The sequence below is a fragment of the Debaryomyces fabryi genome (assembly GCF_001447935.2).
Source record: "Debaryomyces fabryi strain CBS 789 chromosome Unknown contig00008, whole genome shotgun sequence".
In the NCBI taxonomy this organism is placed as follows: domain Eukaryota; kingdom Fungi; phylum Ascomycota; class Pichiomycetes; order Serinales; family Debaryomycetaceae; genus Debaryomyces; species Debaryomyces fabryi.
Window position 1 is genome coordinate 138,234 of NW_015385434.1, and position 22,820 is coordinate 161,053.

At 35.9% G+C, this 22,820-nt stretch overlaps 15 protein-coding genes across 15 annotated transcripts; 7 read left to right on the top strand and 8 right to left on the bottom strand.

Annotated features, from left to right (window-relative positions):
• Window positions 1-143: 143 nt before the first annotated feature.
• Window positions 144-3,068, top strand: AC631_00716 (uncharacterized protein; the record flags this gene model as incomplete). Its single annotated transcript, XM_015609546.1, has 1 exon — window positions 144-3,068. The coding sequence occupies one exon, from the start codon at window positions 144-146 to the stop codon at window positions 3,066-3,068; it is 2,925 nt and encodes a 974-aa protein (XP_015469679.1).
• A 75-nt stretch (window positions 3,069-3,143) lies between these two features.
• Window positions 3,144-4,115, bottom strand: AC631_00717 (uncharacterized protein; the record flags this gene model as incomplete). The annotated part of the gene is made up of 1 exon (XM_015609547.1): window positions 3,144-4,115. The coding sequence occupies one exon, from the start codon at window positions 4,113-4,115 to the stop codon at window positions 3,144-3,146; it is 972 nt and encodes a 323-aa protein (XP_015469680.1).
• Window positions 4,116-4,748: 633 nt separating this feature from the next.
• On the top strand, window positions 4,749-5,042 carry AC631_00718 (uncharacterized protein; the record flags this gene model as incomplete). Its single annotated transcript, XM_015609548.1, has 1 exon — window positions 4,749-5,042. One exon carries the CDS (start codon window positions 4,749-4,751, stop codon window positions 5,040-5,042), a length of 294 nt encoding a protein of 97 aa, XP_015469681.1.
• A 214-nt stretch (window positions 5,043-5,256) lies between these two features.
• Window positions 5,257-6,810, bottom strand: AC631_00719 (uncharacterized protein; the record flags this gene model as incomplete). Its single annotated transcript, XM_015609549.1, has 1 exon — window positions 5,257-6,810. The coding sequence occupies one exon, from the start codon at window positions 6,808-6,810 to the stop codon at window positions 5,257-5,259; it is 1,554 nt and encodes a 517-aa protein (XP_015469682.1).
• A 271-nt stretch (window positions 6,811-7,081) lies between these two features.
• Window positions 7,082-7,378, top strand: AC631_00720 (mitochondrial 54S ribosomal protein mL53; the record flags this gene model as incomplete). The annotated part of the gene is made up of 1 exon (XM_015609550.1): window positions 7,082-7,378. The coding sequence occupies one exon, from the start codon at window positions 7,082-7,084 to the stop codon at window positions 7,376-7,378; it is 297 nt and encodes a 98-aa protein (XP_015469683.1).
• A 188-nt stretch (window positions 7,379-7,566) lies between these two features.
• AC631_00721 (uncharacterized protein) lies at window positions 7,567-8,784 on the bottom strand (the record flags this gene model as incomplete). Its single annotated transcript, XM_015609551.1, has 1 exon — window positions 7,567-8,784. The coding sequence occupies one exon, from the start codon at window positions 8,782-8,784 to the stop codon at window positions 7,567-7,569; it is 1,218 nt and encodes a 405-aa protein (XP_015469684.1).
• Window positions 8,785-8,872: 88 nt separating this feature from the next.
• Window positions 8,873-10,003, bottom strand: FDH1 (formate dehydrogenase (NAD+); the record flags this gene model as incomplete). Its single annotated transcript, XM_015609552.1, has 1 exon — window positions 8,873-10,003. The coding sequence occupies one exon, from the start codon at window positions 10,001-10,003 to the stop codon at window positions 8,873-8,875; it is 1,131 nt and encodes a 376-aa protein (XP_015469685.1).
• Window positions 10,004-10,621: 618 nt separating this feature from the next.
• On the bottom strand, window positions 10,622-11,413 carry SDH2 (succinate dehydrogenase iron-sulfur protein subunit; the record flags this gene model as incomplete). Its single annotated transcript, XM_015609553.1, has 1 exon — window positions 10,622-11,413. One exon carries the CDS (start codon window positions 11,411-11,413, stop codon window positions 10,622-10,624), a length of 792 nt encoding a protein of 263 aa, XP_015469686.1.
• A 1,481-nt stretch (window positions 11,414-12,894) lies between these two features.
• On the top strand, window positions 12,895-13,845 carry AC631_00724 (dihydrodipicolinate synthase family protein; the record flags this gene model as incomplete). The annotated part of the gene is made up of 1 exon (XM_015609554.1): window positions 12,895-13,845. The coding sequence occupies one exon, from the start codon at window positions 12,895-12,897 to the stop codon at window positions 13,843-13,845; it is 951 nt and encodes a 316-aa protein (XP_015469687.1).
• Window positions 13,846-13,913: 68 nt separating this feature from the next.
• CRG1 (Crg1p) lies at window positions 13,914-14,717 on the top strand (the record flags this gene model as incomplete). Its single annotated transcript, XM_015609555.1, has 1 exon — window positions 13,914-14,717. The coding sequence occupies one exon, from the start codon at window positions 13,914-13,916 to the stop codon at window positions 14,715-14,717; it is 804 nt and encodes a 267-aa protein (XP_015469688.1).
• A 69-nt stretch (window positions 14,718-14,786) lies between these two features.
• AC631_00726 (uncharacterized protein) lies at window positions 14,787-16,061 on the bottom strand (the record flags this gene model as incomplete). Its single annotated transcript, XM_015609556.1, has 1 exon — window positions 14,787-16,061. One exon carries the CDS (start codon window positions 16,059-16,061, stop codon window positions 14,787-14,789), a length of 1,275 nt encoding a protein of 424 aa, XP_015469689.1.
• Window positions 16,062-16,528: 467 nt separating this feature from the next.
• AC631_00727 (alpha/beta hydrolase) lies at window positions 16,529-17,602 on the top strand (the record flags this gene model as incomplete). Its single annotated transcript, XM_015609557.1, has 1 exon — window positions 16,529-17,602. One exon carries the CDS (start codon window positions 16,529-16,531, stop codon window positions 17,600-17,602), a length of 1,074 nt encoding a protein of 357 aa, XP_015469690.1.
• A 79-nt stretch (window positions 17,603-17,681) lies between these two features.
• AC631_00728 (C2H2 finger domain transcription factor) lies at window positions 17,682-20,114 on the bottom strand (the record flags this gene model as incomplete). Its single annotated transcript, XM_015609558.1, has 1 exon — window positions 17,682-20,114. The coding sequence occupies one exon, from the start codon at window positions 20,112-20,114 to the stop codon at window positions 17,682-17,684; it is 2,433 nt and encodes an 810-aa protein (XP_015469691.1).
• Window positions 20,115-20,288: 174 nt separating this feature from the next.
• AC631_00729 (RidA family protein) lies at window positions 20,289-20,669 on the bottom strand (the record flags this gene model as incomplete). Its single annotated transcript, XM_015609559.1, has 1 exon — window positions 20,289-20,669. The coding sequence occupies one exon, from the start codon at window positions 20,667-20,669 to the stop codon at window positions 20,289-20,291; it is 381 nt and encodes a 126-aa protein (XP_015469692.1).
• A 431-nt stretch (window positions 20,670-21,100) lies between these two features.
• Window positions 21,101-22,624, top strand: AC631_00730 (uncharacterized protein; the record flags this gene model as incomplete). The annotated part of the gene is made up of 1 exon (XM_015609560.1): window positions 21,101-22,624. One exon carries the CDS (start codon window positions 21,101-21,103, stop codon window positions 22,622-22,624), a length of 1,524 nt encoding a protein of 507 aa, XP_015469693.1.
• Between the last annotated feature and the right edge of the window lie 196 nt (window positions 22,625-22,820).

Consider the following 22,820-nt stretch of genomic DNA (forward strand, 5'->3'; position numbering starts at 1 on the left):
CAGGGAATATATGGCTTACGAATCCCACATCACTTTATTTATTAATACATATTCATTCATATAACTGAAAAAAAAAGTGGATAGTGAGTGACTTATAGATACCGTTTCTGTTAAACACAAGTGAACTGAAGACAAACTCCAAGATGTCATTCTGGCCGTTTTCAAACCCATTGCATGATAACAATCAACTACATAAATTTTTGGATTCTATTCAGGATTTTTCACAGGTGACTGCTGATGATTTAGTAGGTGATCCGGCATTACTGCAAGAATTAATTAGTGAACTTCATAATATAAAGGGAAACTATAATAATAATAACACCGGCTTTCAATTTCTGCAACAGCAGGGACATGAGAACAACCAAACCAATAACTCTTCCAACTCGGATACGTTTTCGTTGGCATCTTCCACCAATGAAAATAATAACACTTATAGTAAAGACGCTCGGGGCCCAAGATTATTAGAATTATTGTTACAGCCGCAAGTGATGAATGGTTTCCTAGATTACATTATCAATAGTGTAGACTTTTTTCATGAATTAGGTTTAAAAGAAAGAGAAGAATTGGAGAAGATATTAAAGGAACAAGAAAAAGGTGATTATACTGATGATGATGATGATGATCAAAATATCGCTAAGCGGGATGGCGAAGCTAATCCAAAGATTGATGGAGAGAATGAAGTTGAAATCGAACAGGCGGAAGATACGAACACAAGAAGGAGTAGTGAGGACAAAGAGGGTGAAGAAGAAGAAAGCAAGGAGGAAAAATTACGTAGGTGCATTCAAGCATCGTCAGATATTTTATCAATTGACTTGTGGGTAATCCTGAATCACATTATTGAGACCCCAGCAATTATTAATAAGTTATGGCTGGTTCTTAAACTTCCAAACTTGGAAGAAAATTCTTTGTCTGTTTCATACCTAGTCCATATCTTGGATCAATTGATGGACAAGAATAGCATCTCTTTATTGAATTTCATAAGACGTCAAACCGACTTAGTTGATACATTTTTGAATAAAATCGAAATCCCGATGTTAATGGACTTTCTATTAAGAGTTATTCAAACGGATAAAGCATCTTCGCCTACAGGAATCGTTGAAGTTTTATCACAGCAACAATTAATTCCAAAATTAATAGAAATATTGAAACCTCATCCGTCTCAGTTTGCAACAAAGCCTTCAACGATTCCAAATCACGAATTGTTTTTTAAACAAACGGCAGCATCTGATTTCATAAAGGCCTTAGTAACCATTTCTTCTAATACTGCATTGGCAGTAGTTTTGGAAAATAATATCGGTCCTAACCAGCTTACGAGAGAATTGGTTTCTCCTGATATAATCAAAACAATAATAAATGATATCATGTTGTTCAATGTTACATCTGAATCTGGTACTATACAATCAAATAAACATGGTATTAATAATTGTGTGGGCATCATTATTGAACTTATTAGGAAGAACAATTCAGACTATGATTTGAACTGTGGAACATACAGCTCGATGCTTCAAAACTGTGGTGATGAGAACGCTGGCGGCGAAGTTAATTCATATGTTATGTTTCACTGGTTGAAGGACTTTGAACAAAATCCTCCCGGCCCACGGGACCCTATTTATTTGGGGGAGATGCTTTCGATATTTTCTGATCATTTAAACAAGTTTGCAGAATTGATGAAAAGACCACCTGACGCACCATTACACGTTAAGGATTCAAATGTGTTAGGTTTTACTAAATTCAAAATTTCTGAATTGATTGCAGAGTTGTTACATTGTTCGAATATGATATTGTTAAATTCAAGAAAGATAAGAAAGATAGTTAAAATCCGTGATAAGTTAAGACTTCAACAAAATGATCGTTTAAAGAAGGCCTTATCCGAAACATTTGTAAATATCAATAATACTACAGATAAAAAGCACCATTCAATAAATGAGGTTACAAATGGTTTAGATGATGTTTCCTTAGACGATATTAATTTTATAGATAGTGATAAGAAAGACGAATCTAGGATCGATATTCCGGATGATTCAAGGCATCTTTTTGTGCACGACGATGATGATTATTTAAATTTAATTGAGTCATTAGAAACGGAAGATGATTCAGATGATGATGAGCCTAAAATCTCCCCTGAAAACCCGTTTGTATGCTCTGATAGAGACAAAAGTATACGAATGAATCCTTGTATTGGAGATGAATTTAAGATTAAATTGGGTGATCTGGAAATTTTGTTTGATATAGTTTCAAAGTTTACAGATTATCCTTGGCATAATTTTTTTCACAATGTTGTGTTTGATTTAATTCAACAGATTTTTAATGGAAAACTTAACTCATATAATTCCTTTCTAATTGTGGATTTGTTTAAACCAAAAAGATGTGATATAACAAGTTTAATTGTCAAATCATACCGTGAATCTCATGAGCCTCGTCCTGGTTATATGGGTCACCTAATTCTTATTAGTGAAGAAGTAGTCAAATTCACCTCTCTTTATAAACCAGATCTTATATCTCCTATAATCCTTGATGCTATTTTATCGAAAGATTGGGATTGGTTTGTTAATGAAATATTGCTTAAAACCAGGGAAGTTTATAATGTCGTACTAGGATCAGAACAAGATGATGATGAAGAAAGTCATAGACTGGATGATAAAGATCAAGACTCTTATGGGTTTGATTCATCTACTGTGGGATATCTTGATTTAGACTCATATGATAAGGAACAAGGAAATTCCAATAAAAATTTAATAATTTTAGGGGATAGATCTAATCATGACTTATTCGTAAATGATCATCAAAATGCTTCTCGCCGTATTGATGATGAAGATGATGATGACGAGCATATGGAGGAAACTCCCGTTCCTGATGTAAGGCTTGAAGGGTCGCCGCTGGTTGAAGATTTTAATCTGGATTTCTACGATAATGAGCATTTTCATGATGAATACCAAGAGAATGAATTTTTAGACGACTTATCGGGTTCAAGTTCCTCGGATGATGATGGTGGTGATATGGACCACGAAAATGAAACCCGAGAGGATGATGGTAATGAATTACGAAGAGTGTCAAGGCATAACGAGTAAATAAATATAAAATATACGCATTCATAAATAAATTATTCTAAATTACAATTATAGACCGTAAAATATAACTCTATATTACTTTTGTTTTCTCTTTTGAGAAGTCGAACTTCCATTTCTTCCATAAACTACTTTACCATTAGGTAATTCAAAGCTTTGGCCTCTCTGAGTTTTTTTCTTTGATTTCTTCTTCTGTTCAGTTGGGATAGAAGTTTCCTGTTTGTTTTGATTTTCAAACACGACAGTGGTGTCGATAGTCTTATTCAATGCTTTTCCAAGAGAAAAATTCCATAATGCGCAAGGAAGCTTGAAAAAAAGAGACTCCTTAAAGCCTGGGTTTAGGTTGATGTCATTTTCATCAAGAGGAATAAGATACGATTCTTTCTTAGGTTCAGAAACTATCAACGAAACATTCCCGTCTGGAGCGATCATAAATTGCTTCCCAGTAGTTTCATTGAAAACTTTCCTACTTGAACCATCAGCTGGAGGAATCTGCGAACCGCCCCAAGCTTGCTTCTTAGTTTGCTCTTTCAAATCTCTGAGACGTTTGAAGTCCTGTTTCCTACCAATCTTCAAGGCAATGAAGTGAATTCCTCCAACTATCACGTAAAGTATCATAGCAGTCATAATAATTCCTGGACGGAATTTTGAATAATAATATCCTGTTCCCTTCCATCTTGGAAATCCCTTTGAGTGAAAATAGTCGTACCGTCTTCTTAAAGATTGATCTCTCAAAATATTTCCAACTAGAGATAACCTTTGGAATCGTTCCTCTGCTTGTTTTTTTAACGACTTGGATCCGGTTACTTTATCAGGATGTAAAATACGTGATTTCTTTCTATAAGCCTTAGAAATTTCTTGTAATGTGGACTTAGGACCGTTTGGCAATTCTAACCAAGAGTAAAAACTCGTACCTTGTCCTAAATCTTGCTGAACTTTATCATTTAAACTGAAAATCTCGTAATCTTCGGGAGACCAGTTTGATGCTTCCACAAGTGAAATTGCAGATGCAAAGATCAATATAAGAGACAATAGAGGTATATATTTCATCTTTATGCTTATATATAAACCATCTATTTCTTCAACATGGCTGTTTCTTGAAAAACTGAATAAAATTTTATATACAGTATTATTCTATTTCAACAGATCAACTAGATTTAGACAATATTAGTATAAAACCACGTATCATTACTTCTCTATTTTACAGAGTAAACTATTCGTATGGCACATTTATACCCACTTTCCACAAATCTCAAGTTCGTGTTTTTTTATAACACTTGCTCATTTACGTTATGGTTTTGCTGCTTTTGTCGGTTTTTAATATTATTACCATTGGTAGGTAGGAAGTTTTTGCCAGGTGGAATTGCAGATTTCTTTCATATCGTATCATTATTACCGTTGTGTGGTTTTTTCATAAAAAAGACATTGATTAATTCCAAATTGCAAGCAAATGATTTGTGGTCGTTAGCAAATGGTGTTAAAATGGTATGGATATGCTATGGTGTAATCTTTCCGCATCCAAGGATAGCGAAGCACACTTCATATTCATTGCTTATATTGTCGTGGTGCTTAATGTACGTAATTCACTTTTCATACTACAGTTTCAAAGTCAAAACCCGCAGTACACCCTCTTGGCTCTTCTGGTTGCAATATCATCATTTTTACTTGACATTTCCATTGACAATGGTTGCAGAAATGATATTAATATTTTTGAGTCTTGCATTTGTTAAGCAAGACCACATTTATGAAGTGTTTTTGCAAGTTGCCTTGTTAAGTTATATACCAATAGGCTATTTTGCATGGGGATACATGCAATCGAGGAAAGCTATCAAGTATGACAGCATCATCGAAAAAAGAAGACAAAGTACTTCAAATCAACATCAAGAGCAAAATAGAAGTATTGCATCTTCGATTTCTTCCCGCAATCAGTATGCGGTAGATCAACACGAATTACGTGACTTGGGTTCCAATCAATGATTCAATATAAATCACGTTTATATGTTTATAGGGAAGCTTCGGCTTCAATTTAAAAATAATATGCATTTGCACCATATAGTTATTGATAGAAATTGGGATTTGGTCTTCGTTTATTAACTATAAAGATGGTCTATTTGCAGTATAAATACAATCACCACTTTTCAGAGGGTGATAAGAAGTATATAGAGATCAAACATAAAATACATTAACCTACTTAAATTTTTACATTCAATCTAAATCCAACAATTGAGTGTCTACTCAAATACCAGAATAGGGTCCCAATAACGGAACACACGCAAACCAAGATTGAAAACATTTTGTAATTGTGGACGCTTCCATTTCCAATAATAACAGCTGCTATTGGAACACCGAACAAATTACCCAAACTGAGGAAGAAATTTAATAACCCATATCTTTCTCCAAATTCGACAACTAAACTAATTTGGGACAAGCAAATTGGAACCATTGACAAAATCAGTCCCAGAAAAAAACCTCCAAGAGCTGCGAATGCATACAAAACTTTCAAGTTGTATCCAAAAGGTACCCACAATACGAAAATGGATATATTATAGCCTAAAAGCATCAAGATATTCATGTTGAACTTCCCAAAGAAATCAGACCCCAAACCTGGCAAAAATCTGCCCAATATACCAGTAGCGTTCCAAACAGTTAACAATATATAAGCGGTTGATTCTGAGACACCCTGTGCAATTGCATACGTAGCATAATAGGTGACAATCAACACTAATGAAAGTTCAGCGAAAAATGCACCCACAATAAGAAGAACATATTTAGTATCTTTCAAATGTTTAAAACTCAAAACTTTCGATTCTTTCTTAACTTTCTTCCATTTTGATAATGTTTCAGGCCTTGCATTAGATAAGGAAGTTACTTCTTGTGACTGTCTCTTTACTCTTTCTCTAATTAAAGCAATTCCAATTAACATACATCCAAAACAGATACATCCCAAAACAATAAGCGCTATTGAAAATCCATAAGTAGGGTATAAGTATCTCAACAATAATGGGAATGCTAACCCACCCAAAGAGCCTGCGCTAGTAGAAAGGCCTTGAATCGCTCCTATCTTTTTATTGGAAAACCAGTGATTAATAACACCAACCGATGGAGTAAGCGATAAACCGTTTGAAATCCCAACAGCCATAAAACTCAAAATAAATTGGTAAACGGTCTTACTGTAGGCTGCACCAAATAACCCTGCAACAATCAATACAGTCGATACAATCAACAATCCCGTAGGACCTTTCTTGTCAAATATACTACCTGTGACAAGGCCTACCCCGTATGCAAGACAAAGGTAGATAGAGAAAATCCACGAGACACTAATAGCGTTAATGCCTGCCAACTGGTGCTCAGAGACATACGTCTGGATCGCACCAACAGAATTAATAAGGCCTAAGTTGGTCAAAATCGTGAAGTAAGAACCTACTAATACGGAATATGCTTTAAAGCCGCCGTCTGGTGGCTTATCGTCAGAGTCTTCTAAACGTTCCGTGGTCTCTGCTGCAATATCTGCCATGCCTGCGGTCTTTACATTCTCTGCATCATTTACGCCATCTACACCGTCTGGGTCTGGACCAAATGTAAATGTCCGTTTCTTCGGATCAATTGCTTCGCTTATACCAGTTCTGACCATAATATCATTGTTTTCATCGATACTATCATCATTCATGGTTGCGTCAAGAGGCTCGCTAATTCCAGCACCTCTGACTCTCGAAAGCTCAATCTCGTCTGAATTTCCAGTTGACATCGGAAATATATAGTTTAAAGTTTATATATCAATTAAAATCTTAAATAAATAAATAATATATATGGCTTGATAAAGAAGATAATATATATTTCAAAACTAGCGAATTTGAGAAATCGTCTTGCTTTATATTGATTTCATGATTTGATGTACGCACTATTTTTTAATGAGAAAAGTTTTTGAAAAATTCTGGGACTTATATAGGTTTGTAGACCGAAATCATAGCATATTCTCCTGTTAACCTCGTGCCATATCTCGTTATACATACAGAATAATGATTACTAAATACTTCACTAAGGTGTCGGTTAAATTTGATCCATTCACACCCAGTGCTAGATCTGCTAGATTGTTTCTTTCGAGAATTCCACCTTCAATGAAAGGTGCGTGTAAAATAGATTACAAGGTGCTAACAGCTAGCTCACCAGCATCAGAAAAGCCAGTGGTGGAAGTTACCTTCAAAGACAAGCATGTTATGCAAGCAGATCCAGAGACAATGAACTTTAAAGATTTAAGTATACACTTTGATAGTCACTCAAGGCAGTTGGCGATCAAAGAAGCTATATCAAATTAAAGAATTTGTATTCGAACGTTAGGATATGCATTGGTGTAAAGGGGTTATTCGTGTATATATATAATATTATGTATGTCTAATAAATTTTAGATTAAGCAGGTAATATGGCCCATGACAAGGTATAGTGTAAAGCAAAGGATTATGGTAACACACACAAAAGGCTAGTGATGAATTTCAGAGGAATGATTTCATGGCTCGGTGCAAACATTGATATATTCCTGGAACCACTGTGGGATGGTTTGGTTAAAAATGTCGCTTCTAGTCTCATCATTAATAGGTTCGAGAAACAAGGAAGAGTCGGCAGGGCAATTCTTTGGTGAATAATGTATTTTATATACTTTGTAGTTCTCGACCTCGCTATCTTCTCGGATCAGATCAATAATCCATTTCAAGACGCATTTATACCATCTTACTAGCTTTTTACAGGTAATGGTAGAATTATCTGCAAGTTTTAACGGGTGTAAATTCAACAAATTTGATATTTCGTTAGTTTGATACTTTTTAATCGATGTAAGATTATAGCTCTTTGAACGAAACCCAATAATCACATGTTTTCCATCAACCAATTTTGTCTGACACCAGCTTGACATTAATTTGGAGGATAATTTGAAATCAATTTGCGATTTTGTCTGACTATGTGTTTTTAATTCAACATACGAAGATAAAGAAGTAGCATCATCTATGCCAGCATCAACTTCGGCAGTAAATATTGTATTGAAATTATCGAAATTCTGAGAGACGAGGGTATAAAAGTCATTTGATTTATCTGGCGCCAGCGTAATTAAGTCTTCGAATTTGAAACCAGTGTATTGTAATAATTCTGTATTATTTCTCCGACTCAAACTCAAATTTGACATTCCTATGTTGATGTCGTCTTCAAAATATTCCCAATCGTAGTCTAAAATGATCATACCTTTCCAATAAATTACGTTAAATCTATATTCTTTCCAGTGGTTTAAAGGTATTAGCATAAGCATAAGCAAATTTCGTCTTAAAGACATAATTGATGACTGAATCCTTTCATACGACTTTTGCTTGTTCTCTGCATTGTCCAAATAATACTTAAGAGATGTGAATAAACCATCTAATTGATATATTTCGCTTGCTGAAGCTTTTTTAAATCCTTGATATCCTGTTGTTAAATCAGATCCTATTATTCGCTCTGGGGTTTTAGACTTTAACTTTTTGCCTTTGCCTATAGGAATATTTAACAATTTTAAACCTTGTTTATCGTTTGGCTTGATTTCGCCAGTGACCGTTCTGGTATAATGAAGTAATTCAGTTGGTTTTTCATCTGGTAACGAGCCAATGGAGCAAATTAGTTTCTCTATTTCATCTTCAATAGTTTCATCCTTAGAGTATTGATTCGAAAGCTTATTGAATAAAGAAAGGGGCAATTCCTTCATTCGAAAAAAAGTTGGCTACATTCTGTAATAATTAGGTGCGTACATAATTTTTCTTTCATATAATCATAAGATAGCTAACAAGAGAGAACTATTTTCTTTGACCATATGCCTTCGTTGCATAATCACCGTCAATAACAATAACATCTTGAGGCCTGTAATCGTGCTTTCCTGTGAAGTAACTATTTAAGATACTTTTGACCCCATTGGCGTATCTTGCTTGGGCATCCAAAGAAGTACCACTGACGTGAGGAGTCATTGCATTACCAGCATTATGCTTGTTTTGCATTTCTCTCCAAGGATGGTCTTTTGGGGCTGGTTGAGGGTACCAAACATCACCACCATAACCACGTAATTTTCCGCTCTTGACTGCTGCAGCAACATCTTCTGCAACACAAATGGCACCACGAGCAGTGTTAACTAACCAGGCACCATCCTTCATCTTAGAGATCAACTCCTTGTTGAATAATCCCTTACTCTTTTCATGCAAAGGACAATTGATGGTCACCACATCTGCTTGTCCAACCATGTCTTCTAAGTTTTCAACTCTTTCAACAATGTTGTCCTTACCATTAAATAGTTTAGAAGCTTGGTTCAACTTATCAATTGCATCCTTTGGTAAGTCTTGGTAGTCGTAGTATAACAACTTCTTTGGGTTGAAAGCGATGAGTCTTTCTAATACCCTATAACCAATTCTTCCTGCACCAACGGTTGCAATCACCTTATCTTCCAAATCATATTCATCTTTCGCAGCTCCTGCAATATCCCATAAACCTTTCTTGACTTGTTCATGCGCAGGGACAAAGTTTCTTACCAACACAAGCATAGTCATAATAACGTGCTCTGCTACTGATACCACATTAGAGCCTGTGACTTCTGTCACAGCAATCTTTCTTTCGTTGGCTGCATTTAAATCGATGTGATCCGAACCCACACCGGCAGTGATACACATTTTCAACTTCGGTGCCTTGGCAATTCTTTCTTTGGTAACATAGGCTGGGAAAAATGGAGTCGTAATAATAATCTCTGTATCTTCCAATTCCTTATCTACCTGGGACGAAGGTTCTGGGTCTTTGTCATCGGTGGAAACAAGTTCGTATCCATGCGATTCGATGAATTCTCTAATTCCTAACTCATTTTCTAAACAGCCTAATAACTTTTGTTCTTCCTTAGCATGTTCATTACCCCTGTAAAGAACGAGCAATACTTTTCCTTTAGACATCTTAATTATTTTAGTTACAATCAATACAATTTAATAATGAAAATATATCAATACATAAATTACCGTTGTCTTAATTTCCCCTATTTATACGAATGATCTACAATATTCCGAGTTATTTTAATTATCCACTTCATTGCTATGTCATTTGTTAAATTGGTGATATCACTTCGCTTAAGATGGTTCTCCGCCAACTCGGACTTTGCTAGCATCAATTAATGGCACCCGAGATTTCTAATTTTTATTTGAAAGTAACAATAATAAAAATTACTCAATTGACATTCTATTGTCAATTAGGCAGTGTTGTGCTTCTTGACGTTAAGGGATAACGAATAGCAGGTAATTCATGTTACCCCATATTTAGAACAATATATATTTAGAAAAATATCTCGGGAAAGGTATCGGAAATCGGTCAATAATTACGTGAATAGAACAGTGAAATACAATAGCAACTACAGATAGTAGATAATATCAATAAATACATTCAAGTACAAGATTAACCATATTAAAAGCATTGACTATATACTGACGATGACATATGAATCAAGACGTGAACAAAATCCTTTGGAGAAATAAAATAGAATATATATTTAAAATGCAACTTTATTAATTAGAATTCAATTAATCAAAGGCTAATTGTTTTTTGATTTCAGCAATGGCTTTACCAGGATTCAAACCCTTTGGACAGGTTCTAGAACAGTTCATAATAGTGTGACATCTGTACAAGGACATGGAGTTTTGAAGCATTTCCTTTCTGGCTCTCGAAGCTTGATCTCTAGAGTCAATTAACCATCTGTAGGCTTGCATCAAAACAGCAGGACCTAAGTATTGTTGTTGATTCCACCAGTATGATGGACAAGAAGTGGAACAACAGGCACACAAAATACATTCGTATAAACCATCTAATTTAGCTCTGTCTTCGATACTTTGTAAGTTTTCACGTCCATCTTCTGGGTGGGTGTCTCTTTGCAAGTATGGTTGGATAGACTTGTATTGCTTGTAGAAATGGGTCAAATCTGGGACCAAATCTCTAACAACAAACATATGAGGTAATGGGTAAATTTTCAAGTCCTTGGATGTGTCTTCTTCTATACGGCACAAACAAGCTAAAGTGTTTCTACCCCCGATGTTCATGGCACAAGATCCACAAATCCCTTCTCTACACGATCTTCTGAAAGTCAAAGTGGCATCTTGCTCGTTTTTGATCTTTAAAATAGCATCTAACACCATAGGACCACATTGGTTTAAGTCGACTTCGTAAGTCTTCATTTGTGGTTCAACTTCAGGGGTATCAGGATTCCATCTGTAAATTTGGAATTTTTTCATTCTGGTTTCTGCGTTAGCACTGGTGGCCAAGCTTCTGAACTTTTGTCCCAAAAAGTTGTTTCTTTGACGAATGATTGATTTAAACATGCTGAATACCTTTTATATCGTCCGTTATAGTAATAACCGGTTTAATTTATCAACTTCACTTTCTACGTGGGAAAGAAAAATCTATGACAAATCTTTATTCTTTATATTATTCCCGGTGAATTCACCCGGGGGAATATTTGTCTATGTAATTAAAAATTACTGAGCGTTGATTGGATAACGTAATGAAATGCTCGCCAGACCTCTGAGGAGTCTTGGAGTATTTTGTTTACGACAAACTCTACAGGTATAAACTGAGCATAGAGATTAGGCTGATGTACATACTTAATGAGTAAATGTATACATGGACCTGTTTAATTGACTATATTGATGTATATTGTGTAGAGCAAAGTATTAAAGCTAGTTAGATTCGAAGTGCCGTGGAAAAAATTATATCCGGGATTGGTGCATGGATGTGCGGTAAGTCTGGAGAACTGATTGCTGCTTGAATTTGCAATTTCAAGGTAATAGGAGGAATATGTAAAAGATTTTTGTAATAGTAAAATATGAAAGATCATACTTCTGTATCTGTGTTAATAAAGTATGCTGTAGTCTCGAGTTATGTTGTAAAAAAGAGTTTGGCGTAAAGATTGAGTTCTCGGAGATGTGGAAATAGGGCTTTTTTTAATTTTCCAGGATTCTAAAATAAGAGGTGATAAATTCAAAAATATAACAACTCCACATAATTTACTTAAAATAACCAGTATACAATAAAAGCGTACTATTTACACCAGTAAAGTTAATGATATGTTCTTTTAGGGTTTTCATTAAAGAATAGTTTCGAACCAAAGGAGGGGTAAATGCGGTGCAATATTTGCAGCCATTAGGATTTTGAATACACCTAACTTCGATTCCGAACAAATACTCATGCTATCAGATATAACCAAGTGTTACACGTAGTCATTTTGGGATATCAAGATGTGTTGTACAACTGCTCTCGAGTTCTTGTTTCAATATTATCTAGTCCTTAGCCGAATTCAATGCTAAAACTTTACGTCAATACAGCTTAGAACACAACAAAGTGTCCTTCAGTCACCTAAGAGGAACTATAGCAGGGATTCAACCATTTGTAGTTTCAATGTTATTGTATTGTAAAATCAAGGTGAATATTCCGAATTCTGGGGTAGCTATTACATAAGCCCTCACCACCTCTCTATCAAACATATATCGATACCTATATGGGTTAGAATACAATATAGCTATAGCGACGTTATAAATGACGTTTGACCTTGAGAAAATATACATACCCCATAAACATAAATAATAGGCATAGCTTCTTGAATTACCGTCATCTATAAAAAAAGTGCCTTGATGCACTTTTCTCCTCCATGCCATCCACCAGAAAATTAATTTTGCACCATCCACCAGTTTTAAGAGCCTTTTAAGCTTAGTATGAATGCAACTTTTCTGATTATAAAAGGTGCTTTATTGCTTGCTTACAGACTTATGGTGAACATTTATAGTCAAAAATAATAGTTAACATAATGACGCTTCAAGATCAAATTATTCAAGGTGGAATCTACACTCCTATCCCCACATTTTTCAAGCTGGATAGCAAATACACATTAGATTTAGAAACTCAGGTTTCCCATGCGAAGTTCTTACACAAGAATGGCATCCGTGGATTAGTAGTTTGTGGTTCTATGGGTGAATGTGTACACTTGACCTCGCAGGAAAGACACGATGTTGTGGCTGCAATTAGGCAAGCAATCCCAGACGAAAACTTTAAACTTATTGCAGGGGCTCCACCAATGGGTAGTATTCAGGAAGCAGTTGAAGAATCAAAACTGGCAGCTCTGGCAGGCGCAGATTTTATCATTTTATTAGTTCCAGGCTATTTTGGACCTGCGTTAATAAGCCAACAAGGTATACTTGATTATTTCAATCAGGTCGCGGATCAATCAGCCCTTCCAGTTATGATATATAACTACCCCGGTACCTGCAATAACGTCACTATTACACTTGATACCTACGAGAAATTATCCCAGCATCCAAATATTGTGGGGACAAAGTTAACCCACTTTAACTTGGATTTGTATACTTTACTAGGTAAAAATACCACGATCTGCAAAACCAATAATTTTAGACCGTTCACTGGATTGGGGCAAGTCCTAGTTCCTGCATTATCGGTAGGTATATATGGTGCTATTGATGGATTATCTGCATTGTTCCCCAAAGTTATGGTTAAGTTATACAATTTATGTAAAGAAGGTAAATCTGTAGAAGCATCTGATTTGCAATACTTGGTTACCAAGGCAGACATGATGATCTTGGAATTAAACGTGGTCGGTATCAAATATGCTATTAAGCAAGTACATAACTTTGGAGAAGGTTTGACAGGAAGGCCTCCATTGAGTAGATCAATTGATATCGAGGCTTACAAAAAGTTTCAACCTGACATTGAGGCCTTGGTTAAAATCGAGAATTCGTTATAATTAGTCTCAGATAATGAAGCCATTAATAATCAGTTTCTTTCTATTATATTTTAAGTAGCTTTATAATAATGAATACTAATACAGACGATCAAGCTTATTATACACATGGGTATGATAACTATGTATCTAAGACACATGAGTGGAGAACGGCTAGAAATTGTTCGGCCTACATGCTCTCAAAAATCAAACCGACTGACAAGATTTTAGATGTTGGGTGTGGACCAGGAACTATTACGTATGACTTGGGTAAATACGTTCCTCAAGGAAGTGTCATAGGAGTAGAACCTACAGAAGAAATACTTGAAGATGCTAGATCCAGGGGTGTGGATAGCGGAATACAGAATGTCGAATTCGAATTAGCATCCGTGTACAAGTTACCGTATGAGGATAATACATTTGATATTATTCATTCACACCAAGTGATTATCCATTTGAAGGATAGGGTAGCCGCATTGAAGGAGATGAAGAGAGTAACGAAGCCTAATGGATATGTCTGCTGTAGAGATGGAGATATGGATTCAATGATAGTTTATCCCACCAAATACAACAAGGTTCGAGAATATTTTACTAGCATAGGTTTGAGTGGATATACAATTACTACATGTGGTAGACAATTACGAGAGTTAGCTTTAGAGGCTGGATTCAATCCTGAAAATATAAGTTCAACAGCTTCTAATTGGTGTATTTCAAACAATGGTACGAGAGAATGGTTTACCAATATGTATATCGAAAGATTGGAAAACACCAAGCATTGGGTAGGTAATACTGGTACCCTGAAGAGTGAGATCGTTACGTCTATGAAAGAATGGAGCTCCGATGAAAAAGGATGGCTAGCTATGGTACATGGCGAAATTGTTTGTCAGAAACAATAATTTGCTTGTAATAGTGAGTTTATATTAGTATTTAGGAAATAATACGTGGATGAACTACTTACCAACCTCTTACCAACCTCTCCATGGTACCCAGATATCGACAACTTCGTCAGAGCCATCAACCACAAAATACCAAGGATAAGAAGCTGCAGTGATACAGCTGTGCTGGGGGATAATACTGACTTGAGTGCCCAATGGGATAAAAGTGGTTTCTTTTGCTTCATCAAATGGAGTGAGTATGCCATGCTCCTGACTTAATCTGCCGACAATCCAATTGTTGTACTGGTGGGGCTCCAAGATTCTACCATGGCCTGGTAAGGGTCCAAATTCTCTAGCCAAAGCGATAACTCCAGCGTTTACTAACTGTTCACCAGGCGACTTAGAGCCTCTATTTGGATAAGTGGATATGACTTCCGCAATGATCTTACAAGATACATCTTCATAGCTTACACACCCTGTAGCTACTTGTTGTAGGTCACAACATGGATAATTACCAGCATGTAATTCTAAGATCCCAGATAATTTACCACCTAATTTATTTTCTAATTCTTCTTGTGTTAATATTTCAGATGCGTGGGCAGTAGGGGTTGCACCTACAGATAATTTTAAGTTCGTCAAACTTGGGTCGACCTTAATAGCTGCGTTGGCAGCTTGATTTGCGTGATATATTTCATCAATGAGTACACCCTTGGCTTTATTTTCAGAATCTGAACTATATGAATGACCAGCATGACAATAAAATCCATATATCTCAACATTTTTCTTGACCTCTTCATCATTTAATGCCTTTGTCAAGACTTTGCTTAATAAGTCAGAGTCATTCAACAATCCAGCTCTATCTGTCCCCATGTTGATCTTAATGAAAATAGACCATTTTTGACTTCGAGAATTTGACATGTTGTAGGCAGTTAAGATATCTAACTGTTCTGGACTGTCAAGCATCAAACGTAATTTTGGAATTTTTGTACTTAAGTCCGCTAATTCGTCTAATCTGGATTTAACAACTGGCAAACTGAATAGCATATCAGATATAAGACCCTTTTCCACCAATGGAACTAGATTCCACGCTTCCATTAACGTAGATACTACAACTCTATCAGTTTTCAAGGCTCCAGTACCTAGTTGTAACAAGGTTCCTTCAGTGGATTTGTGAGTTTTCACGTGTGCCCTAAACTCTGCATTCAACTTGGACGCATTGTGAAGCATCTTGTCACTATTTTTCCGGAATATATCTCTATCAATTATAAATGATGGTGTAGGTAAATCTTGTAATCGTTTACCTTTGTAATTATTCAAGAGGATTTCTTTATCAGCCAATGCTGTGAATTTTGATGGATATGCCATATTTGTTTTCAACTATAAGATCAATTGCAATACTTATGGATTGGAGGAAATATGGATATATATTGTCTTATAACTAATCTGCAAGGCATCATATAATCGTGGAGGAGATGCGAAATATGGTTCCGAAACCACCCACCGAGTCAAAATGTGCACATCCACCAAGAGTCAAATTATAGTATATTTTGTAAATTTCACGACATTACTTGCTTTCAATATGAATGTTTACAATTGACTACCCAACAACCGTTGGAATTAATGTGTCAACTATTCCCGATAAGGCTCAATACGGGATGAAATGAATTTTAATGTAACGTTACATCCAAATGCCTTTATGCCATCCACCAGAACATATTAATGAAATGTGGGGGCAAGATAAGGTCGAATCTAAGATTTACCGTGTATTTAAAACTAATGAAATAGTATGCTATCGATAATTTATTAGATTCAAACTATCAGTTATAACAACAATGCCAGAATACGAACTTCAATCAGACTTTTCATTTGCCGGTGGTATCCCGGAAGCACCTTTCAAGCTACATGAGTCAATGATTAAAAAGTTGGATCCGGAGTATGTGAGATTTTTCAATTCTACTTTGAGCAGCAACCCCAATATTGCTTATACTCATAGAGTTCCATTAGAGGAATTAAGGAAAGCAGGAAATGTGATTCCTGGCCAGACACCGCTATCTGAGATGGCAAAAACTTACGACATAGAAATACCAAGAAAGCATACGAAGGCTGCTAAATCGATCCCTGCTAGGGTATTTGTACCAAATGCAAATAAGCCCGATGAGGGTTGGCCCTTGTTAGTTTGGTTCCATGGTGGGGGATGGGTTCTCGGAAGTTTGGACACGGAAAACTCATATTGTACGAAGGTCGCTGACCTTTGCAAGTGTGTAGTTATAAGTGTGGACTATAGATTAGCTCCTCAAGATCCATTTCCAGCATGCGTTGATGATTCATTTGAAGCTGTCCTTTGGGCTTTCGAATCAGGTCCTACTGAACTAGAAATTGATTCTACTAAGATATGCGTAGGGGGCTCTTCGGCTGGTGGTAATTTGACAGCTATAGTTACACACAAGTATGCCAATTCAAAAGCAACAACAGAATTACCTCCGATATGTTTTCAGCTTATGGTTGTACCTGTTACTGACAATTCTGCTACTCCTGAAACACAACCATCTTGGGGAGAAAATAAATATACACCTCAGTTACCGGCTGAGAAAATGATATGGTATAGAACCTTATATTTACAAAATGGAGGTGATGAATACACTAACCCTGAATCATCACCATTGTTTTATCCTGATGAAAGTTTTGCTAAGCTCCCTCCTTGTTTCATAGCTGCTGCAGAATGTGATGTATTGAGGTCAGAAGCTGAAGCATATGCTAGAAAGTTAAAAAACAACGGTGTTCCAACTGAAATAGTAATTTACCCCGGTGTACCACATCCAGTCATGGTTATGGATGCGATATTACAACAGGGCAGAGATCTAATCCAGGATACTACAGATTCACTTAAAAAAGCATTCTATACTTAACTAATTTTATAATAAATTCCATACTTAGGACATTGATTGTTTTACGATAAAATTAGTTTATAAACCCTTTTGAAATCTATTAAGTATTTAAATACATGTTATCACAAGTAATTTTGCTCCTTCCTAAGCATCTTTCTATGCAATTTTTGAGCAATCTAGAATATTCGCAACCAATTTCCCAATTGCAATTTTTGTATCCTTTGTAAAAGATTTTCAATAATCCGACTATATGATTTTTATTCTCTATTCTAAGCAATGATTCTGCATGTAGTTTTATGGAATTATGGTAAATAGTACTATTTGAATGTTTAGCGGTATGAAAAGGACCTCCAATAGTTTGCGATAGACATCTCCTTATTCTTTTTAAGTATGAATAACCATCTTCTTTCTCTGGATAATAGTCATTAGGTATACTTTTTTCCTCGAATATCAAAGACTCAGGTCCTTCAATTGAAAAGTTATATGCAAAGACTACCAAGATGGCACTAGCTATAATATTCTTTCTATGCAAGAATGGATCAGAATTTGGTTCATATGTGTATATAATATCTTCATTATCAGGCGACAACAACATTTCACATAAAAGCATGTAGGCATGGATCACACTAATTCTACCGTTAGGACTAGATGACCAATCTTTTACTCTATGTGAAACCACCCTATACTCAGAAGTACCTGCAACCACATTCATCCTACTAGGTGCACCAGCGTATATGATATAGTCATAATGAGTAATCCGCATATAAATCTGGGCAATGTGGTACAAGCTGAATTTACATCTTGTATCATCCACTCTTAGCATTGGTGGCAAAAGCTTCTGATCCTCTTTAGGAAAATAAAGCGAAGCTTCTGTATTACAACAGTTTCCTTTCGAGCAAATATCAATTCGCCAAACATCTATAGCTAAGGAAATAGTTTCATTCCACGAATCCTTTATTGAATCCCATTCCAAGAATGATAACTGCAAATCCTTCTGTTGCATTTGGAACATAATAGTTAATAGGCCTGCTAATAATATTTTTTTTCCAAAAGCACTGGTATGCACTTTACGTTTATGGAGTAAACTTTTCAAAGCACCTAAGAATTTTGGAGTTTTAACAGGTGGTAATGTTTCGGTTGCTTGCTTAGTGTTTTCAAACTCCCATAATTCGTCCTCACAAGGTAAAGATAATTTAATCTGGTGAGCATACAATATAATAATATGACCGTAAACTGTTGCATGTACAGTATCCAAATAAAATGCCATTAAAGTAGCCCTTTTCATAGACTCAATTTCAATCCATTTTTTCCATAATTCATCTTTTAACGTATATGCCCCTTCTTCATTATCATCTTTTAACGGATCCCCACCTAAAATCGGAGATCTTCTCAATATTTGTATTTTTGCACCATGGTGTAAATATGCTCGTTCATGTAATGCTCTACTACTGCTAGTGATTTCAAAAGTCTCTAGTAATAATAAACTTTGAACCACCCAGACCTTAGCAGGAGGCTTGCAATCTGGGTTCGAAAAGATTAACCATCTTAAAGGTTCAGCAATATCATTTGCCAATTTTTGTGGATTATGAAATAATACAGACTCATGGTAGCCGGTACAACTAGTCAAACTTGCACCTAACATTATCATCGCAAGAAGTAGCAAAGGATGACATTCAAAATTAGTAAAAGATGGACGATGTAAAATGGGATATTGTGGGTGATATATTAACCAATAAATCTCCAAAAACCTTTCGATTTGAATTAAGTTGAAATCGGGACTCAAATCCAATGAAGGGATGATTTCAATTAACTTATGTCTAACATTTTCATCGATAGTTTTTCTGGTGTTCGAATGTGGAAAGTTTGGCGAAACCGCAAAAATATTCTCCAACAAACTCATGGGGGAAAAAGTACTTGTAATATCAGTAGTGTGTCTATTTGGAAATGCATTGGTATTATGATTTGCATCAGATGATGCGTCTGGAATTGTTTCATCGTGAAAAAGCCATTCAATAAGATCAGATGGTGACAAAGTTTTGTCAGGCATACCTGGTATCGTATTTTCGATTTCTTTAGGCAGACTTCCAACCAGGCTTTGAATAGTAGGTTGAATTTGATGGAGGTTATTTTGAATATTTTGAGTTAGAGGTCTCTGGAACTCCTGTAATCCTTGGCTCATCTGTATATCTGGTTTTTCAGCTGATTGGTTTTCCGATATTTCATGCGTGGTACTCGTATCACCATTTGTGTTTGACAAGTTTTGATATTGATGACTCTCCCTGGGGCTTTGGATACTTACTCCTTTGTCTTGTCGTGACTGGTGTCTTTTATAATGCTTCTCTTTTACATCGTTCCTGAAAAATTTCTGTCCACAGCCTGGCCAATTGCACACATATTTCAAATACTGGGGATCATGGTTCCGCTTATGTCTCACAAGATGGTCTGCTCTAATGAATTGTTTATCACAAATATCACAAATAAACTGACCATATACCCTTCTTCTCTTTTTTCCATTGAACTCGGTGTCACTCATGTCTACCTTCTAATAGGATATGAGTTATATTACAACTTAATAAATAATGATAATTATCAACCTTCAAATTGTTGGTTGCATTATTCGATTACATAATACATGTTTTTCACAGTAAGATAAGCTTGTTAAACGAATTACCTATTTAGTTCTATAACAAATACGATCTATCAAACGTTAATCAGTAGAGGCAACTACTTCCAATTCAACCTTAATAGCAGCGTCCATAAATGCAACAACAACGCAACTTCTTGCCGGTTTTTGGGGAAAGTGCTTTCCGTAGATCTTGTTGACAGTGGCAGAATAATCAGAATGAGAGATAAACATTAATACTTTAAATACTTTATCCAACGAGGAACCGGATGCCTCTAAAACCTTTTTGACATTTGCTATGGCTAATTCTGTTTGTTCTTCGAGCGATTCAGGAATACGTCCGTTAGAGTAGTTCTGCCCTACAATTCCTGAAGTGAAGACATGCCCGTTGCTTTTCCAAGCAGGGCCTAAAACAGGATGTTCCTGGCCATCAATAGCAGACCATTCTAATTTTTCAGCTGGCATTTTGTAATTTGCGATCTATTAAACTAATTTCGGTGAAAAATTTATGAGTGTGATATTTTCTGCATAGGGGAGAACTTTTATATCAATTGGGCTTATTTATCACTAGGCATAACGGTGCCGCCGATTCAATTCTTGTTACATTGTTGTGTAATCGTATTGGGTAATCCTATGCTATATTGTCGATAATAATACTAGTGACCCCACCTGATCGAGTGGATGGCATTTTCCATCCACCAAAGCTGCGACAAAATTCTCCTCGTTATCAAAAAATGCCCTCTATTCGTATACCGATTAAAATCTACTATGATAAGAAGATAGATTGTGAGTAGAATTATATATATATGCCATGTATCTCATATAGTACTTGTAAATCATTCAGATTCAATAACCGAACATAAATAGATAATCAATATATAAGCGAAAAATATCCAATGAGTGCTAAAGATAAAAGTGCATCCGGATTTGAAATCCAACCAAAGAATTCCAATTCTAGCAACGAGTCTTTGGGATTAGAACATATCACATCTGCAAATGGAGATATTATTCCAGTGAATAATGGTTACATTGACCATGCGCTTGAGAGGAGAGTATGCCGCAAACTAGATTTTAGGATTTTACCATTAGCTGCATTGATGTATCTTTTCAACGCACTAGATAAAGGTAATATTAGTAACTCTAAGACAGATGGAATCGACATAGATTTGGGAATAACTGGTGATAGATGGAATTTGATGCTTTCAATTTTTTACATTCCTTTTGTTTTATTTGCATTTCCTATATCGTTGATAATTAAAAAATACAATCCTGCTAGGGTTATTCCCGTATTGATGTTTACATTTGGATCGGTTACTTTATTGGCGGTATCTGTGTTTGATTTCGGATCATTGATGGCGGCAAGATGGTTTTTGGGAATGGCAGAACTGGCGTTTTTCCCTGGTATAATATACTACTTAACCAGGTTTTATCGTCGTGGTGAATTGGCTAGGAGGCTATCAATATTCTACGCAGCAGCAAATATTGCTAATGCATTTTCTGGTTTACTTGCATACGGTGTTTTTCAGATTAATAATCCCCATTTACATGGATGGCAGATATTGTTTTTAATCGAAGGCAGTTGTACGGTGTGTATTGCAGTTATCGCATATATCTATTTGCCAAGATCAGTAGAAGCTGCAAAGTTTTTTACTGAGGAAGAAAGAGCTTGTGCTGTTCACCGTATCATGACTGATTCTTCTGCTGAAATAGAGGAAAAGATTTCTTTAAAAGATGCGGTGAAAGTCTTCAAACACCCAGTAGCCGTTGCATGGATGTTTGTAGAAATTTGCATCGGGGTTCCAATTAATTCAATCAATAATTGGTTTCCCCAAATTATTGGCGCCTTGGGCAAGTCTACGGTCGAAACGAATTTGTTTACAGTAGCACCAAATATTTGGGGTGCTATTTCGTTAATATTAATCTCATTCTCGTCTGATTTTTTGAGAATCAGATCGTTATTCATTTGTATTGCAGTGTTGTCTACCTTAATCGGTTTTGCAGTTTTTGGGGCCATAGACATCCAGAATAACTTACTGGCAGCCTATTTTTCGTGTTTTTTGATGACTACAGGTACCTCAGCAGCTTCGGTCCTTACCTCGACGTGGTACAATAATAATACTCCTAACGAAAATCGTCGTATAGTTATCAGTTCCGTGGGTGTTCCTCTAGCAAACGCGGCGGGATTAATTTCCACAAATATTTTTAGGCCAAAAGATGCACCCAAATACGTACCAGCACTAGGTATCACTGCTGGATTCGGTGGTTTGGCAATCATTCTAGTTTCTTCGATAGTACTATTCATGATATTTGACAATCGCAGAAGAAATAAATTGCAAGGTGTCAATTTGACTTTTAGAGATGTACCCACCTCTGAGCTTCGTGATGGCCCCACGAACCCAAATTATAGATGGATGTACTAGCTACAATGTGTAATATTAAGTATGTTATCTGGTGTTTCAATTCTTCGATTTTTTGTATACTAAATATATGAGATTATGATGTGTATGATGAATTATGTTGATGTACGGATCTCATCTCGATCAATTTCGTCATCGCGCATAACGACATTATATAAGTTGTCAAAGTGAGCAATGTTCAGTATTTTCATAGTGCGTG